This window comes from Aspergillus vadensis (genome assembly GCF_003184925.1).
Source record: "Aspergillus vadensis CBS 113365 unplaced genomic scaffold BO88scaffold_1, whole genome shotgun sequence".
NCBI lineage: Eukaryota > Fungi > Ascomycota > Eurotiomycetes > Eurotiales > Aspergillaceae > Aspergillus > Aspergillus vadensis.
In genome coordinates this window covers 893,377-910,629 of record NW_020292039.1, presented here as the reverse complement: position 1 = coordinate 910,629, position 17,253 = coordinate 893,377, and the positions used below count along the sequence as shown (strand labels likewise).

Sequence of the window (17,253 nt, the reverse complement as noted above, 5' to 3'; positions counted from 1 at the left end):
CATTTAGCTCTCCTCGATCGCCCTTTCCGAGTGGCAGCAACCACTAGACTTTAGTCACTTGGCCTCCCCTCACTCTCGCAAGCATTACTTCTCTGGGATTGTAATCGACGCCTGGGTGGTTGGCTGCTCTGCTCACACGCCTCGTCTTTCTCCGCTATTTGAAGGCGCCGAATTCATTAGCAACCGCCGTGGGCCATCATCTCCGCTCCACTCCGGTTCCTCTGAATATGGTTTCTGGTTATTCTTAATTCATCCATTCATCTTATAGCTACTACGGAGCACCTTCTATACATATATCGCTATCCTAGCAGATGGACACGCACACCATGGCGGAACCAGCCTCTCACTACGTTCCTCTGGACGTACCTCTGCCTCCAGTCCCAGCCACTAAAATCTTCACAGAGCAACAATGGACCACTCTTCTATCGTTGGCTGACACGGTCATTCCTTCGATCCGGAGTCCTACTGCAAATAAATCAGCCTCGACCAAGGTCATCCCGCACTCCGAGCTGAACAAGTCTCTGGCGACATTGACTAAATCCATTCACTCTCCGGACGCTGGCACCATTGCAGCACAGTACCTAGAGGAAGACGCGTCGTCAAACCCTCTGTTTCGGGAAGGCTTGCAGCGCCTATTCGCGCAGTATGTGCACGACGAAGGGAGAAATGGCCTGGGATTTATTCTCAATGCTCTCAAGTGCGTATTCATTCTCAGACGTGGCCGTAACAGCCAAAAGCTGACGTGAGAATAGTACTCGGGCGGGATCGCTGCTCCTGACAGGATCTGTAACTCCGATCCACGAACAACCGTTACACGTCCGGGAAGAGATCTTCCGAGGATGGGAGACGTCTCGGCTGAGTCCGCTGCGCGGTGTCTACAGGGCTTGCACGGGTATGTTCAAGCAAACTTGGGTCAAGTTCAGCCCGACTCTTGCTCCTGTACTGGGCTTCCCAAGAGTGCCAGTGCACGGCAAGCCCGCCGATGGTTTCAAGCACACCTTCCTCCAGTTTCCTGCCGCAGATGAGCCGGAGACCATTGAGACCGACGTCGTCATCGTTGGCAGTGGTTGCGGTGGTAGCGTGGCTGCGAAGAACCTGGCCGAAGCAGGCCACAGAGTACTAGTGTTGGACAAATCTTATCACTACACTTCAAACCACTTTCCCATGAACTTCAACGAGGCCTTTACTAGCATGTTCGAGTCAGGGGGTGCCGTCGTGACCGATGATGGCTCGATGGCTGTTCTGGCCGGTTCAACCTGGGGTGGCGGTGGCACGGTCAATTGGTCCGCTGCCCTGCAGACCCAGGGATTTGTGCGCGAGGAATGGGCGAAGAATGGCCTGCCTTTCTTCACCTCGATGGAGTTCCAGAACTGTCTGGACCGTGTCTCGGAACGGATGGGGGTCGACGTTGAGCATATAAAGCACAACAAGACAAACCGCTTCATCCTCGAAGGAGCTCGAAGATTGGGCTACGCTGCGAAGACCGTACCACAGAATACGGGCCACACTGAGCATTATTGTGGCTACTGTACGCTTGGCTGCCATTCCACGGGGAAGAAGGGCCCCACGGAAACTTTCCTGGCAGATGCCGCGACAGCCGGCGCAACCTTCATTGAAGGCTTCCGTGCAAACAAAATCCTGTTCACTGACACTAAAGATGGCCAGGTAGCGTCGGGGGTGGAGGGAGTATGGACATCCAGGGATGCATACCTAGGTCGTTCAGGTGCAACCGCAGTTACGCGGAATGTCACCATTAAGGCGAAGCGGGTTGTCGTCTCTTGCGGCACTCTGCAAAGCCCTTTGCTACTGCTTCGCAGTGGATTGAAGAATCCCCAGATTGGCCGGAATCTCCACCTCCATCCTGGTAAGATGCTCTCTGCGGGAAGGGAATGTCATTGCTAACGTTATCCACAGTTGCAATTGCGGGTGCAGTGCTAGATGAGGAGTTCCGCCCTTGGGAAGGCGCTGCGCTGACCACCGTTGTCAGTGAGCTCGAGAACCTAGATAACCAAGGTCATGGAGTTAAGATCGAGGCCTTATCAATGGTGCCCGCGGCTTTTCTCCCTCTATTCCCCTGGCGCAATGGTCTCGACTATAAGCTCTGGGTGCAGAAGTTGCCTCGCATGGCCGGTCTTATCATGCTTGCGCGCGATCGAGGCACTGGGCGGGTTTATCCAGACCCGGGTGATGGACGCATTCGCATTGACTATGCTGTTTCACCCACGGATCGTAAGCACATTGTCGAAGGTATAATTGCCAGTGCAAAGATGGCATATGTTTCGGGCGCAAAGGAGTTTCACACTTCATGGCGCGAAGTGCCCCCGTTCATCCGCCCGGTGGAATCCGATGCCGAGGATACAGAAGGTGCCAATAATGCAGCACTTCAGGCTTGGATCGCGGAAGTGCGTCGCAAGAAACCCCTTGATCCGGAGCGAACCATGTTTGCCAGTGCGCATCAGATGGGGACATGTCGAATGGGCAAATCACCAAGGACCAGTGTGGTGGATTCGGACTGTCAAGTCTGGGGCACCCGGGGTCTGTATGTGGTGGATGCCTCCGTCTTCCCCAGCGCCAGTGGCGTCAACCCCATGCTCACCAACATGGCCATTGCCGACCGGGCTAGTCGTAATCTGGCCCGATCGATGCGGAGGGGTGATCAGAACTTCCATGCTCGTTTGTAAATGAATCCTTCTGCTCGTGCAGCAAGCCCTACCTGTCCCTTGTCCATACATTCATACCAGACACATTCATAGCAGGGCTGCTGGTTGTGGCTGGACCCATAATGGTATATATCGCTAGCAGAGAATCAATACATTATTATTTCGGTTGATCACAGTCAATTTGCATTGCTTTTCCTATTAAGTCAAGTCATAAATCATGGTCGCGGACCTGCCCCAATCCATCTATCTCTCTGACTTAGTTCTCAGGCTCCTTCCTCTTCTCCACAAAGACCTTAGGTCCAAACGCCTCCTTGACATGCTCACTCTCAAGAACCCGCTCATACCAAGCCACCACACCGGGATACTCCTTCCTCATCTCGGCATCAATACTCGTCGAGAAACCCCAATACAACGCCGCGGCCAGACTAATATCCGCCAAGCTCAACTTCTCCGTAGCCACCCAAGTCCTCTCCTTCAACCGATTCTCCAGAGCTCCCAACGCCCGGGTCAACTTCTCCAACCCACTCTTCTCCGTCGCCTCATCATACGGCTTGTACCCGAGCCGCCACAGCACCAATGAAATCACCGCGCTCTGCACCTCTCCGTCCGCGAAGCAGATCCACTGACGGATCAGCGCCCGTTCGGCGGGCGTGCTGCCGAGCAATTGGCCCGCTGCGGGTCCGCTCTCGGCCACGAACTGCGTGATGGCGTCGGATTCGGCCAGGAGGGTACCGTCCGCGCCTTCGAAGGCGGGAACCTTGCCCATGGGGAATTTGCTGAGGAAGGTGGGGTCGCGGTTTGTCTCGCCCATCTTGAAATCGGCCAGGGTGAGGGTGAGGTTGTTGAAGTTGGCGGCTGCTTGGGTCTGGTTTAATGGTGTTGGTGGTCAGTTTGGGTGGTGGATGGGGGGGATATAGGATATAGTGGGGGGGAGGGAGAGTACCTTCATGACCCGGGGGTTGTTGGGGTAGGTGTAGATGGTTCCGAAGGACATATTGGCGGTTGTAAAGTTGGTAGTATTTGGGTTTGAGGTATTGAGATAGAATTGAGTCTGGGTTTGGGTTTGGATTTGCTTCGAGACAAGATGAAGCACTGGGCTTAAATATATCTCTAGGAGAATATAGATCGGATCAAGGCGGAGTGGAGAGAGAGGGGTTGATTCCTAAACTTGAAGCTGAGATGACAAATCAGCGGAATGGCGGTGGACGATCATACACTCTGATGGAATGTGATGGAAAGTACTATTACTCTGATTCAGTTTGATGTTATGTTTGTTTGTAAAACCGGGATATGCTTGATGCTTACTGTGTATTGCTTTTTTTGCTTGCAAATACATTACTTTCGCTGGGAAGGATTGATTGGCTTGTCAGCAGGACTGTTTATTTCCGAGTGGCTTGCTTTTTGCAGGGAAATGTCGGGTTTGCTGTGGGGTCAGCAAGGGAGATTTTGTAGATACTGGGAAGTACCAAGTATGTAGTATATTGAATTTATTACTGCTATGTTGATATCTACTAAAAGTTTATATTGGTGATTTGTTTACGATATGGCGTCATTAGAGCTAAGTCCGGTTGATCCGGTCTGATTGGTATATCTGCACTTAAGGTTGCTTGGATCTGGATTCCTGCCCCTGGGTTAGTCATCTAATTGGGACGGCATTCTTCAGGTTATCTCAGGGCTATCACTTGGATAAATAATGCCTTTGCTATTGGTTGTTTGTATATCTTAGTTATGGTGCTTCGATTCGTTGGAGGATTGTGTATCAGTCTAGTGTAAGTATGACATGAGGGCTTATTGACAGTGTTGATCTTGCGCTCAGTGCATGCTATCGGAGTATCTTCGCTTCTTAGATATGAGCTCTAACTAGCAATCTTTAATTCCAACTCTTCCTTGGTTTAAGGGATTGCCTGTCCGTTGCAATATCTATGATTCCTAGTAAACAACCCTCCCTAATATAATATGTATACTACCCATCTCATCCCTAGTATTACCAACATAATCTCTATCACCAATATCAAAGCCCTACCCCATACAGAGAACTATACCCAACCACACCACCCTACCATTCACTACCACCTCTACAATCGACATAGCAACCAAATACAAGTAAACCCAAGCAAACCAATAATCAAACAAACCCAACACATCCAACACACATACCCCCTCATCCATAATGCACAGCCCAACCCATCCACCTCCTTCACCTCAACACCCAACCCAACCCCCAACCATGGACTCCATCATCATCAAAATCCCAGGATCATATCCCCGTGACCACCGCTCAAGCCCCCCGATCGTGAATAAACTCATCACTAGTAGCGGCACCCAACCATCCACAGAATTCACTCCGCAGGTCACAACAGCCCTGCTCTCAAAGTATGATGTTCGGGTGCCGCGCGAAACTGCGCGTAGCATATTTAACCAGCAGTCGGATACAGCCATTATGGGTTTTGAATGTATGAATGGGATTGTCGGGGGTATTTGGAACGTTATCTGTTCTGTTGTGTGCGCTTTGTGTTCTGGGTTCTGGGACAGGTATGTCATATTTTGATCATCACCTGACAAGCTTCACAGATACTGACATAAGTATTCGTCCCCTAAGCACATCACAATCCTTCGAAAACAGTGTGAATCACGAAACAGCCGCCAAAATGATCAAACCTATACTCCTGTTGCTTGCAGCTTACGAAGCAGGGCAGATGTACTCGATCACTACTGATGGTGACGTTCTGAATGGGGAGATCACGGTGCGCGCTTGGGGTCATGAATATGAGTTTGCTCGGACGTTGAGGCGATATGATGATTTGATGGTGCGTGATGAGTGTGCAGAAGATCGTGTGGCAAAGGCAATGGGTAGGGTTGTATGTGCAATGGGACGCAGTCATAATAAGTGGGAGATCCAGTACCTCATAGTGAATGTTTGACTGATGTATCTGCAGGCTTACCTACATTATGGCCACGGCTGTTCTAACCGAATGCATCTGCAACATTCTACATCTTGGAAGCTGCTACGGGTTGGCGGTTATGATGGCGTGTATTCTAGCTGTTCTGTTTGCGGCAGCGGAGGATTACGTTGGTTGTTCGGTTATATCTACATCTACATCTACATCTACCTCTGTGAAAGAGGGTCGTGAGGTGACGCTTCGGGATTTGATGATCGGTGCATTGAAGAAGAGTGGTATTCGCTATGCTAAAGTTTGGAGTATGCCGACTTTGCAGAAGCATAATACTAGTGACACGGAAGTGCTTGAAAAGTACCTTATCAAGGGATTGAAGGCACCCACCACCGGAACCGTCCACGATGTATACGTGACACATTATAAACATGGGATGGTTGTCGAGCGATTTACCCCCGAAGAAGATACTGCATCCCCCGCCAGTCCTGCTGACTCTCCCGACAATAATCACGACGGATACAAAGTCTCCTACGGCCTTCGGTACTTGGCGGAGGTGAATCCGCAAGATCAGCAAGCCATAGCAAAGGGCATTGGTAGATCATGGACCTGCTTGGATCAGACCAGCACCATGATCTTGACCGAGTGTGATATCTCTGACGAGCACGCGGACTTTTACTTCGACTTTGATGCACGGAGTGATGACGACGAAGACGACGAAGAGGATGGGGACATTGAGATCGCCGGCTCGTTGAATGGTTTCCTATAACTAAAACCTTGTGTCCTGTCAGGCTGTGTTGGTATTCCTGTTCACTCATGTTCTTAACTAGGAGCATATCTTACACTTACCTCCCTCTTCCCTATCCCCTTCTCAAGCTCATCCCACCCCAGCACAAAAGCAATAAATAAACAGCAAATGGGTATCACAACACCATCTTATAAAACCATCAAATCCACCCCGCCATCCCCCAACACCCCTCACAAACAACCCTCTCCCTCTTCCCCCCACCACCAACACCACCCGCAACGCCCAACACCATCCCCACCCTCCTCAACCCACCACAACCACCACAAAACACCCTCAGCTCCCCTTCCACCCTCACCAACGCCCCAGCTCCATACCTCGCCTCCTCGCCCTCGCCCTCCCCCCTCGGCAGAACCCCACAATCAACACAGAACCTCTTCGCCCTGTCCCGTCCGTACCGACCTCTGCCGCGCCGGAGCATCCGGTCCGCGAAGACAGAGCCGGGACGTAGCCGCAGACAGTATCGGCAAGTGTAGAGGTCGTGGGCGATGGCGTAGTCGGTGGTTTCGGCTGCGAGGAGGGCCGAGTGGCTGGGTTGTGGGAGGAGAGTGTAGAAGTAGGTGCAGGTTGCTTGGAGGGAGTAGATATCTGGGAGGAGAGGGAGGTGCGAGGTTATTTGGAGGTGGAGTTCCGGGGGGAGGGTGAGGAGGGGGGGTTTGTTTTCTTGTTGATGGTGGTTAGAGGGGTGTGGTGTGGGTGGTGGACTGGGGGTGGTTGGTGGGGGGTGTGGATTCATTAAGGGTGGTCATTGTTGGTATGTATTGTTGATGATAGTAGATGAGGTGTGATGTGATAGGGAGTATGGGGTGTCTGGGTGAGAGGGGAAAGTGGAAAAGGAAAATGCGGGGGTGATGTAATAGGTGAGACGGGATGCGGACACGTGCTTATGGTTCTATGTAAGGATTTGATTCAACTGAAATTTGTATTTTGCTTTTGTTCTGTGCTCGTGTCATGTCCACATTATTGATAGTTGGCTAATCCTGTCTGGCTGGGTCCTGGTCTGGCTTGTTCTGCAAATACTCATCAATCTCGGCCATGATCTCCGGTGTCAGACGTGGGAGTAACTTCAGACTCTCTACATTGTCAACAACCTGCTCTGGCCGAGAGGCGCCGGTGATCACAGCGGAGACATTCTCGTTCTTGAGACACCATGCCAGAGCCAATTGCGACAGCTTGACGCCCATCTTGTCCGCAACCTCCTTGAAGTTTGTCAGCGATATGCCTCAATTGATCGATTGGAGTAGCATACCTTCAATCCAACGATCTTCTTGATATTCCCAGCCCATTGCTCGTTCTCCCAGTCTCTGCGCACGCTGCTTGCGAACTTGTCGTTGCTCTCTGCGAAGCGAGATCCTGGTGGAGGCTGCGTCGTCGCATCATTATACTTGCCACTGAGGAGACCCATCTTCAAAGGTGAGAAGGTGGTCAAACCAATGCCGCAGCGGGAGTACAGTCGCTGGTACTGCCCTTCCACCTTCTGCCGGTCCAACATGTTGTACAGAGGTTGTTCGACAATGGGCGCAATCAGTCCCAGAGCTCTGGCAATACCACAAGCCTCGCTGATCTCGTCCGCAGACCATTCCGATGTACCCCAGTAGAATGCCCATCCTTTCTCAATGACATGATTGAAGGCTCTCACTGTCTCTTCCATGGGTGTTAGACGGTCGGGGCGGTGGGCGTATATGATGTCGACATATTCGAGCTGTAGACGCTCAAGAGATGCTCGTGTGCCTTCGATGATGTGTTTGCGGGATAGACCGTGGTTATTGATTAAAATCTCGCCATTCGCTAGACCCCAATTGAGCTGTTGACGGATTAACTTGCGTCTACACGGGTCGCATAATGAACGGTACGTACCTTGGTGCTGATGACGAGATCGCTGCGCTTCCAGCCAAACTTCTTGATGGCTTGACCCATGACGATTTCTGATTGTCCGCCCGCATAGCTCTCAGCTGTGTCGAAGAAGTTGATCCCCAAGTCGTAAGCTTGCTTCATGCAGTTGAAGGTGATTTCTAGGGCAAGGAATTAGCTGTTGTTGCGCCTTAAGGCAACTTTAGTGATTATTACCGTTGTCGACATGACCGCCAAAACTATAAGACAAGGATTAGCCATGTACAACTCTTCTCTGGAGGAGACCAGTTACTCACGTCAGCCACCCTCCCAGACCGAGTGCAGAGACGTGTAGACCAGAATTGCCCACTCGCCGGTAGAGCATGTCCTTGTTCTTGTTTGGCCACGCCATGATTATATGTAGAGTATCTTCTTGAGAGCCAGTTAAACGTAAACAGGGAATAGGACGAAAAGACAGAGCGTATTTATTGCCATCTGTGAGGGGTCATGAACCAATTTATCTGGTTGCGACAGCCATTGCGTTGCGCCCGGGGAGCTGCCATCGCGATCTGGCCGCGATTGGTCAGGCAGAGACGGTCATTGTACTGGAATCGAATGAGAGCTGTTCTTGACAGAGTCTCCGGGTCCTCGTGCTTGTGAAGACCAATCATATGAGCAATAAGTCAAGGAGGGGCAAATGCGGAGGCCAGCAAAGGCGTCGGAGGAATACTCGGAGGGTCTGGCTCTGCTTTAGCCTGGATGTTTTAGCATAGGCACTAGTGGTCTTAGCCAGTTCCGAGGAAGGCCTCTCAGGGTCTATCTCCGTTTTCCATGTACTGCTAATGAAGTGTAGAAATGAGAAGACAGCAATAGCCATGAATGTGGAGGAAAGGCCTTAGCAATAATAATTGGAGTAAATGAGTGCAATCTGTGATTATTATCCCATTCGAGATAGTATGCTTGTCAGGTGACAGCAGGCAGACTGCCGTTTATAGTCCAGCCAGCGGCGACCGAGTTCCTATAAGTACATCCATCCACCTTTGCTGAAGAATTTCTTGATCTTTTGCATTTCTACCATGCGTTCTACCTTCTTTCACAATTATGGTCCAAGAGTGGCTTTGGATCCCACCAATTGCTTCGCCATTACCTGATGGGATGCCGAAAAGGTCCCTGTGGTATATTTGACGCCAATGAAGAAGATGCGTTCTCCTGCAAACCACTTCAACATCCTGTGATCGTCACTACAATTGTTTCCGCCGCCTCTCCTCGTGCTTAATATCTATACATCAGCTTTGTGACTCTGCAACTATCAAGGCAATGCTTTTCAGGACGAACATCCCCTGATGTCTGTGATGGACAGTCCAGGCACACGAGGTGGGTCTCGATAATGGCGTGCCGCGTGGAGTTGAAGGCGCAATCACCCGCGATCATTAGACATCCTCATCGTATCATTGCAACACCTTTTCGACAAAAATCACAAGTCAAGCAATACAGCACCTTCGCAGCGGAGTCACCCAGAACTGCTCCGTCGAACGACTCGGATACGCCACGTCTGCACCAAGCGTCGCTTCAAGCTGCACCACTCAGCGAATGCGTAGGCTTTGCCCCGCAATGACCTCGGGTTAATCGTCTCCTCGCATCATTTGGGATATGCAGCGTTACGCTACTGGCTGATTTTCGGCTCAACTGACAGCCCATTGCCGTTCAACTTTTCTCGCAACTCCGTCCTGTTTCCTTTGTCATGCATTCAATCGAAGCAATTTGCGCTACGCCTGCGACTTGACAACCAGAAAGATGTCTTCCAGAGCAAGTATAACGAAGAAAGCATGCGACGGCTGTAAGATTCGAAAGATTCGCTGTGGTGGTGGTCAGCCATGCCGGTCCTGCTTCAATGCACGCATCAAGTGTACCTACATCCGGGTCCAGCAACCTCGCGGTCCTCAGAAGCTGCGCGCAACTACCAAGTACCTTATAGACCAAGCTCAACGCGGTATCGAGGTACATGATGCTCTACCCTCGATCCCTCAGAGCGGGGAAATTTTGGAGACCGACCACGCCTCGACACCGGCACAGCGAGAATGTGGTGCAAAATCGGAAAGGTATGTTAATGATCATTCTCGTATCTTCCGGGTCGTGCAGCCAGAAAGCCACTTTATTGTGCTTATTATCGACTAACACTTTGAGCGACACAGATCTCGCATACCCACCAATGTTCTCGCATCCCCGCTTTATATATACCACGTGCGAATGTACCCAGTCTGGCCGATCGTCGATGTCGAGAATGTCATGTCCAGTTTGCAACAGGATGTCGAGGAGAATGACCACGAGACATATGCATTGGCAACTGCTGTGGCAGCGGCAACGATCGCTCAGTTGAGGCTAGGGCAAAATTCTCTACCTGACAAGTCGGTGACCGCGGAAACATTTGCAGCAGAGTGCATGAAGGCCCGAAGATCCTGCGATTACCGATCAAGGCTCAATTTGAATAACGTCAGGACGGCCTTTTTCCTTCATGTATACTTCGAGAACCACCAATCGGGCGCCAGCGAATCACTGTTGTACTTGAGGGAGGCTATTACACTCGCCCAAATGATGTGCCTGCATCGAGAAGTCTCGTACGCTGGCCTTCCCTCGGAAGAGCAACAAATGCGTCGCCGTGTGCTATGGCTGTTGTTTGTCACCGAACGGTAAGTAACCGCTCTTACTTTGTGTTGACTTGCCCCTAACATTGTCATAGCGGCGTCTGCATACTCCACAAACTCCCCGTAGTCTTGAGAACAGATATCTCAACCCCAGAACTTGATGCGAATGATGAGCCCCAGGTTCTGCCGGCATTCCTGAAACTGCTCAATCTGTTCCGACTGTTTGAACAGTCAAAAATGTTCGACATCATTGAGGATGATCAGGGAGGCTTTGAACCACTGTCCAGCGAAGTTCCTAACCTAGACAGCCGTTTTCTTAGGCTACTACAAGATAATTTGCAGGACGGATCAGCTTTGTTGGACCATATTTCAGACGTACAGAAGGCAGACCTTTGCGTTACCAGACATTGGATGCGCATGATCTTGTGGAAATTCTCGTCCAAGAAAAGCGCTCATGGATCTTCTACTTATTGGCCCACTTCTCCATCATTTCCAATCTTGGTCGCAAAGGAGCTATTGAACATAGTATCGCAACTACCACGAGCGGCCATCGAAGCCCATGGGCTCGGTATGGTATGTCACTTTCAGCAGCCCCAGAGGAATGACCACTGATTAGATCTTCAGGAGTTGAAACTCTATGAAATTGCCAGCTCACTCGCCGATGCCGTAATAGACCTCGCAATGTTGCCAAGGGCGCCTTCTTGGGATAACGAAAGCCGCCCCAGCAGTATTTTAGCCCGCTTACACTCCATCCTCTCCACTTTCAGAGGTGGGGGGAACAAGGAGCTAGCTGAGTTACTGTATAGAAAGATGGCAGATGCTCAGGCTAGAAGCGGTCCTGCTTTATCACCTCCAATAAGAGAACCACAACCACCAGTTAAAAGTAAAATGCTACCTGCAGCTACCACAACTTCTGCGTCAGGTGGAGAGGACCTAACACATAAACGGGCTACTACTGCAATGGAAGCTGCAGGTCCCATAGCTGACGACATCAGCCCGCTCAATAATTGGTCCACTGCCACCGAGGCTCAGCTCCCTACAATGCAGTCTGTGGGCCAAGGGCATATACAAGATAGTCTTAGTCTTGTGCACCATGCGCAGAGTGGGTACAGCGGTCTTCAGCCACTGGAAGACATGCTATTCCCCGAGTTTGCGGAGTCAACATTTCCTACTCAACTGGAGTCTTCTGAAAGCGTCTATGACCCCTCTTTTGGCAACTTGCTACCATATTCACTACCTCTGGAGGGTGCGAGAAGTACACCCATGAATTTCGCCTCGCTGTCGCCTGCTTTACCCTCTGGCTCCGTTGAAATGCTGATAAACGACTTTATTTCGCAAATTCCGGAGGGTCAGTTTACACCTGAACCCAACTTTTCAAGCAATGACTTTCCAGATGCAGTCTTGTCTGGCGAAGGATTTCTGCTTTCTTAGCTAAGATATTCCCGATCATTCTATGAGCACCATTATGAATATACCCATTTGCTGTTTAAAGCGAATTCAGTCATATTATGCCCAAGAAACCAATTATCAAGTCCAAATTACCATTACCAACATGTTTGATTATAATACATTCGTCTCATCAGTATTTGAAGCGGAAGTCTAGCCGCTTATTTCCTTCCTTTTCTCGTTCTTCCCTGTCAGATTGGTACAAAACCCGCTCCTCGGGAGACATGGCTTGCCATTTCCTCTCCTTTTGTCTGTTCAGGTGCCGCAAGAATTCACGTTGGGCGACAAACACCGCCAAGGAGAGCACGCACAGCGCAATCAGCACCTTGTTTCCAGTGTAATAATACGGCGAATCACTCGTCCGATAGATCTCTGTTCAACAATCAGTCAACTTGCCAATATTTCAACTGGACCAAATCACTTACGCGAAGAAATAATCGACCCAATCTGCACAATCACATTATATGTGGCCGCCGTAATCGCTCTCTTCTTCACATCAAACGTATTCTCGGAAATCCAGGCCGACACAATCGGATGAAAATACGGATATCCGGAAATCATCGTCGAAACGGCAAAACGCGCCCAGTTATATCCATAATTCGGCAGCGCAACCAAAGCCGCCAGCAGCGGCAGGGACCAAAACTCGCCGAAGAAGCAATGGAACGTCCGCTCGCCAAAGATATCACTACTCTTGGAAACAGCCAGCATGAGGATGATTTGCAGCGCGGCGGACGGGATTGAGAGCATGTTTGCGTCGAAGGTATCAAAGCCGAGACGAGTCAGGGTGAGCGAGAGGTAGGATTGCACGGGACTTTGAGGGATATAGGCTACTAGACCGATGAAGTAGAGTCCCCACATTGAGGGGTCTTTCCATGCTTCAAAGATGTCATGTAGTGTGGCGCGCTCGTTGATGTGCGTTAGGCCTTTGGAGGGGTCATCGCGGAGGAGGCGCTGTTGGGGTCAGTCAGATTCCGTTCAATTGGAAAAGTTATGGTATACGAGCACTTACGTTAATCATGATCACCTCTTCGCGCTCAGAATACCACGGACGGGGGAACAGAACACTCTTGGTATTCGTTGGGGAACTGGGGAGGTAGAAAAGACTCTATTTGACTGTTAGCAAATACCTCCTCTCTGATGCCTCGAGATAGAGAACCACTTACAACCAACCCAATAAGGAACGTAAGCAACCCATCAATCAGAAAAAGCCAGAACCAGCCCGACTTTCCCTCGACGCCGCGCATCTGCAGAATACCAGCAGCCAGCAGGGAGGAAACGATGCGAGCAACCTAAATCACCAATCGTATATTAGCCCCAATTCCACCACTCTCTCTCTTCCCCATCTCCAACACCATCACGCAGTAAAGAGATAAACTTACATTCAACGTCGACCAAAAAAACGCCAATCTCACCGACAACTCCTTCGTCTTATAGAAATATGTCGCGAAGAGAATCGTACCGGGGATAAACCCTCCCTCGAAGGCACCAATAAGCGCTCTCGTCACGTAGAATGACGCCCGGCTGGTCATCCATGCCTGCGTCCAGGAGACCAAACTCCAAGCGAGCATCATGACGGGCAGGACGCGCTTGAACCCAAAACGCTTAATTAGAAGCTGGACAGGGAATTCTGCGGCCAGGAAGCAGACGAGTTGGATTGTTGAACCCTGTGTTTTGGAGAAGGTTGGTCAGTAGGTGGGATGGTGGTAAGGGGAGAGGATGGGGATGGGGATGTGTACGTTGTTGTAGTCGTCTGTGGTCATGTTAAGGTCTGCTAAGAAGTGATCTGTGAGTGCGTTGGAGAGATTGCCGCGGTCGAGTTGGAGGCCGAAGAACTGATTTAATTTTCTATCATTAGATTTGGTCTGATTAGGGATATATGGGTATTGGGGGATGGGAGTTACCATGAAGCATATCCAGCTTAGAAGCATCAAGTCTGTTTTGAAGACGAGCTTTTTCTCTTCTTGGGGTGTCCATGTTGCCGTTGGATCGAAGCGGTGATAACCTTCGAAGGATTCGTGGGGTGGAGTGACGCCTGCGAGATGCTCCTGTCCTACTTCGATTGAGGCTTTGGATGATTGGGAGTCTTCGAGTACATCGTGGGCTTTGATGGGGCCCTTGTTGTAGCCCTGCTCGATGTCGTCGGGCATGGTTGCTCTCTCTTACTGTATCACCACTGGATGTGGATAATGGATATGTGGAGAAGAGCAGAGGAATGGCACAGGTAGGGTTAGAGGCGAAGCGTGGGAGAAACTTCCCATGGCTACTTATATACTTGTTTCATGGTGTATGCCTTAAAAGGCATGATTTGTTGTATGGAGTATACATACTACGGAGATGGCTGCAGTGCCAATACGATTCGCGATGGCGGAAGACAATGTGGTTATTCTTCCAACCAACCATATCCGGGGCGATTGTACGAATGAATCGATCCCTTCGAGCCAGAAAGAGACTAACCGGATTGCACAAGACGGATCACCGAGCACATCATCGCCTAGGGCGCCCTGGTGTGCGCAACCTGGCCATATCCCCAGCGGCACCCTCAATTACATAGCCAATAACCCTTTAGTTGCTTCGGAGAATCGCCTCGAATAAGATGGGTCCGGTTGAAGTCTTCATACCCATCTCGTTAATGCAGACAGTTGTTGAAGATCCTCGATGCGCTTCCCCGGATGCTTCTCTTTTTGCTGCAGCTCGGTAGATGGGATGGACTATTCCACTTACGGATAATCTATGTATTTCCCCAGGTTTGGCACTTTAATGGTTGTTACCATAGAGCAGTTTTGGCTATGCGCAGGGAAGCTGGACAGGCAGCTGGCAAGCCCGTTCATGAGAGCACTGTTCATTCGTCGAAGGGCGATTTTAGCGGCCGGCACTAAAGCGACACAAGCTGGCAGGATGCAAGCCTCCTCCGAAAATTTCGCCGATGCCCCGCCGATAACAGCACCGTTGACTTGTGACTGGCGCTCAGGGATAAGACGAGACCCTTTCACCGTGCTGGATGCGGGGAAATGATTCATGTCACCAGACGGCTAGGACTCCGGGTCGGGTTGTCGCAGAACAGTTTGGAACATGCGACAAATGACAAAAGCAGTAGATAGCATCATTTCACTCGTGTGCCAGTCGGGTAGAGGTGGAACGATCGACTTTTCATGATTCTCTTCTCTCGCGTTCCCGATACTCGTCACTTATCGAAAGTGGAGATTGTTCGTCGGCAGCAGTCGTAATTCTCGCAGAGATCTCGTGGAGATTGTATACCTGCTAGTATATAGTCACCCATAAATCCGTCGGAGGCCGCGGAAGTAATTGCTTCTAAATTTCATAAGATAGCGCTTCACTTGTGAAAAAATATATCGATCACTGTCAATCAAGAAATCACCATGCCGTCAGCCGTCGAGAGTGCTTCGGTCTCGACAATCCGCGGAGGACACGAGGAGTCCCGTCCACGGCTTTCAGAGCCCCTACAATACTCCGGATCGTTGGAGTCATATACCCACCAAGACTTGACTCCAGTCATTGGGAGAGAGTACAAAGGACTTCAGGTGGCCGATATACTCAAGGCGGAAAACTCCGACCAGATTATCAAAGACCTCGCAGTGACAAGTATGCTTTGTGCTTCCTAGAAGTTCGTGTAATATGGCATATACTGACAATCGGCAGTTTCAAAAAGAGGCGTTGTCTTCCTTCGTGACCAGAATGTCACACCCCAGCAAATGAGAGAATTTGGCGAAAGGCTGACTGTTCTGGCTGGCTGCGTAAGTAATCCTGGCGAAGTCTGGTATGGTCAGTGGAATAAAAAGCTCATATTTTCCTCTACAGCCCGAATCATCTGGCCTCCATGTTCACCCCTTGACAGAAGAAGGCAGCGAACTCGGCGACCAAATTAGTGTCATCAGCAGCGAAAAGCAGAAGAAAGGAGGCGGCCTTACCCACCAGCTCAGCGATACGAGTCGCTTCGCCTCTGTAGGATGGCATACCGATATCAGTTTCGAACGTGTACCTTCGGACTACGCCATGCTCAAGATTCACACTCTACCCGAAACCGGAGGAGACACTCTCTGGGCTTCGGGATACGAGATATACGACCGCCTGTCTCCTGAGATGGCTGCCTTCCTAGAGGGTCTGACAGCCACACACGATGCTAGCTTCTTCCATGACGAAGCACGCAGGCTGGGAAATCCCCTACGCAAGGGAATCCGAGGATCACCACTTAATCAGGGCGAAGACCTTAAGGCGGTCCATCCTGTAGTTCGGACTAACCGTGCGTATCAACCATCATCTTCAAAATAGGTGAGAGTGCTAATGTTGTTATAGCGGTCACCGGTTGGAAGTCCGTATATGTGAACAAGGGATTCACTAAACGAATCAATGGGGTAACCAAGGACGAGTCCGATATGCTGCTGCAATATTTCTTCAATGTGAGTAGAAACAACCTATTTTCCAGTATATGGTATACTGACATTCGACAGCTCGTCACGCAAAACCACGACGCGCAGGTTCGCTTCAGGTGGAACAAGAATGACATGGCCATCTGGGATAACAGATCCACCTGGCATTGCGCCACTTATGACTATGCTGAAGCCCGGGCTGGTGACCGGGTCTGCAGTCTGGGTGAAGCTCCTTACTTGGACATCCAGTCCAAATCTAGGAAGCAGGCGTTGGCAGAGGCTCAAGCTTAAGCCTGAAATTTGGTCTTGTAGGACTTTAGAATCTATTCATGTGGCGGGTACCATAAAGTATATAATAATGAATCTTCCGTTCCTTAGTTCTCATTTGACTGGCTTCGGATTGTGGAGTGGACTAAAGGGTATCATAATCGGAAGCGAAACCAACAATGGTACCGTCTTCAGTGGTATCTCCTTGATTTATATAACTTGTACTTTGGTGCTCGTTGGCTTTGACGCTAGTTAGAGGATGACTAGGTGCCATCAAGTTCTATGACTATCAAACAGTCATGTCTCTCGGCTGGATCTGCAAATCAG

The 17,253-nt window shown here is 50.3% G+C and overlaps 8 protein-coding genes across 8 annotated transcripts; 4 read left to right on the top strand and 4 right to left on the bottom strand.

Moving 5' to 3' along the window:
- Window positions 1–159: 159 nt before the first annotated feature.
- Window positions 160–2,816, top strand: BO88DRAFT_8766 (long chain fatty alcohol oxidase). Its single transcript, XM_025713221.1, has 3 exons — window positions 160–697; window positions 753–1,864; window positions 1,915–2,816. Exons 1-3 carry the CDS (start codon window positions 312–314, stop codon window positions 2,679–2,681), a joined length of 2,265 nt encoding a protein of 754 aa, XP_025568141.1. The 5' UTR covers window positions 160–311; the 3' UTR covers window positions 2,682–2,816.
- Window positions 2,817–2,825: 9 nt separating this feature from the next.
- On the bottom strand, window positions 2,826–3,909 carry BO88DRAFT_354538 (glutathione S-transferase family protein). The gene is made up of 2 exons (XM_025703676.1): window positions 3,604–3,909; window positions 2,826–3,525 (listed from the first exon to the last, which is right to left on the bottom strand). The coding sequence occupies exons 1-2, from the start codon at window positions 3,652–3,654 to the stop codon at window positions 2,917–2,919; spliced, it is 660 nt and encodes a 219-aa protein (XP_025568140.1). The 5' UTR covers window positions 3,655–3,909; the 3' UTR covers window positions 2,826–2,916.
- A 921-nt stretch (window positions 3,910–4,830) lies between these two features.
- Window positions 4,831–6,483, top strand: BO88DRAFT_430928 (uncharacterized protein; the record flags this gene model as incomplete). The annotated part of the gene is given in 4 exon segments (XM_025709280.1): window positions 4,831–5,192; window positions 5,284–5,467; window positions 5,487–5,518; window positions 5,597–6,483. The coding sequence occupies 4 exon segments, from the start codon at window positions 4,831–4,833 to the stop codon at window positions 6,318–6,320; spliced, it is 1,302 nt and encodes a 433-aa protein (XP_025568139.1). The 3' UTR covers window positions 6,321–6,483.
- Window positions 6,439–7,163, bottom strand: BO88DRAFT_8732 (F-box domain protein). Its single transcript, XM_025713214.1, has one exon. The coding sequence runs from the start codon at window positions 7,090–7,092 to the stop codon at window positions 6,499–6,501; it is 594 nt and encodes a 197-aa protein (XP_025568138.1). The 5' UTR covers window positions 7,093–7,163; the 3' UTR covers window positions 6,439–6,498.
- Window positions 7,164–7,312: 149 nt separating this feature from the next.
- On the bottom strand, window positions 7,313–8,872 carry BO88DRAFT_483417 (putative voltage-gated K+ channel beta subunit (KCNAB)). Its single transcript, XM_025712223.1, has 5 exons — window positions 8,504–8,872; window positions 8,424–8,446; window positions 8,214–8,368; window positions 7,606–8,160; window positions 7,313–7,555 (listed from the first exon to the last, which is right to left on the bottom strand). Exons 1-5 carry the CDS (start codon window positions 8,596–8,598, stop codon window positions 7,331–7,333), a joined length of 1,053 nt encoding a protein of 350 aa, XP_025568137.1. The 5' UTR covers window positions 8,599–8,872; the 3' UTR covers window positions 7,313–7,330.
- An 852-nt stretch (window positions 8,873–9,724) lies between these two features.
- On the top strand, window positions 9,725–12,259 carry BO88DRAFT_483416 (Zn(II)2Cys6 transcription factor; the record flags this gene model as incomplete). Its single annotated transcript, XM_025712222.1, has 4 exons — window positions 9,725–10,285; window positions 10,379–10,873; window positions 10,924–11,401; window positions 11,453–12,259. Exons 1-4 carry the CDS (start codon window positions 9,981–9,983, stop codon window positions 12,257–12,259), a joined length of 2,085 nt encoding a protein of 694 aa, XP_025568136.1. The 5' UTR covers window positions 9,725–9,980.
- Window positions 12,260–12,407: 148 nt separating this feature from the next.
- On the bottom strand, window positions 12,408–14,421 carry BO88DRAFT_483415 (putative MFS transporter; the record flags this gene model as incomplete). Its single annotated transcript, XM_025712221.1, has 7 exons — window positions 12,408–12,646; window positions 12,700–13,225; window positions 13,284–13,379; window positions 13,438–13,563; window positions 13,654–13,938; window positions 14,011–14,106; window positions 14,176–14,421. The coding sequence occupies 7 exons, from the start codon at window positions 14,419–14,421 to the stop codon at window positions 12,408–12,410; spliced, it is 1,614 nt and encodes a 537-aa protein (XP_025568135.1).
- Window positions 14,422–15,651: 1,230 nt separating this feature from the next.
- BO88DRAFT_420780 (TauD/TfdA dioxygenase family protein) lies at window positions 15,652–16,950 on the top strand (the record flags this gene model as incomplete). Its single annotated transcript, XM_025708465.1, is given in 5 exon segments — window positions 15,652–15,874; window positions 15,932–16,026; window positions 16,046–16,532; window positions 16,586–16,689; window positions 16,741–16,950. 5 exon segments carry the CDS (start codon window positions 15,652–15,654, stop codon window positions 16,948–16,950), a joined length of 1,119 nt encoding a protein of 372 aa, XP_025568134.1.
- Window positions 16,951–17,253: the final 303 nt, after the last annotated feature.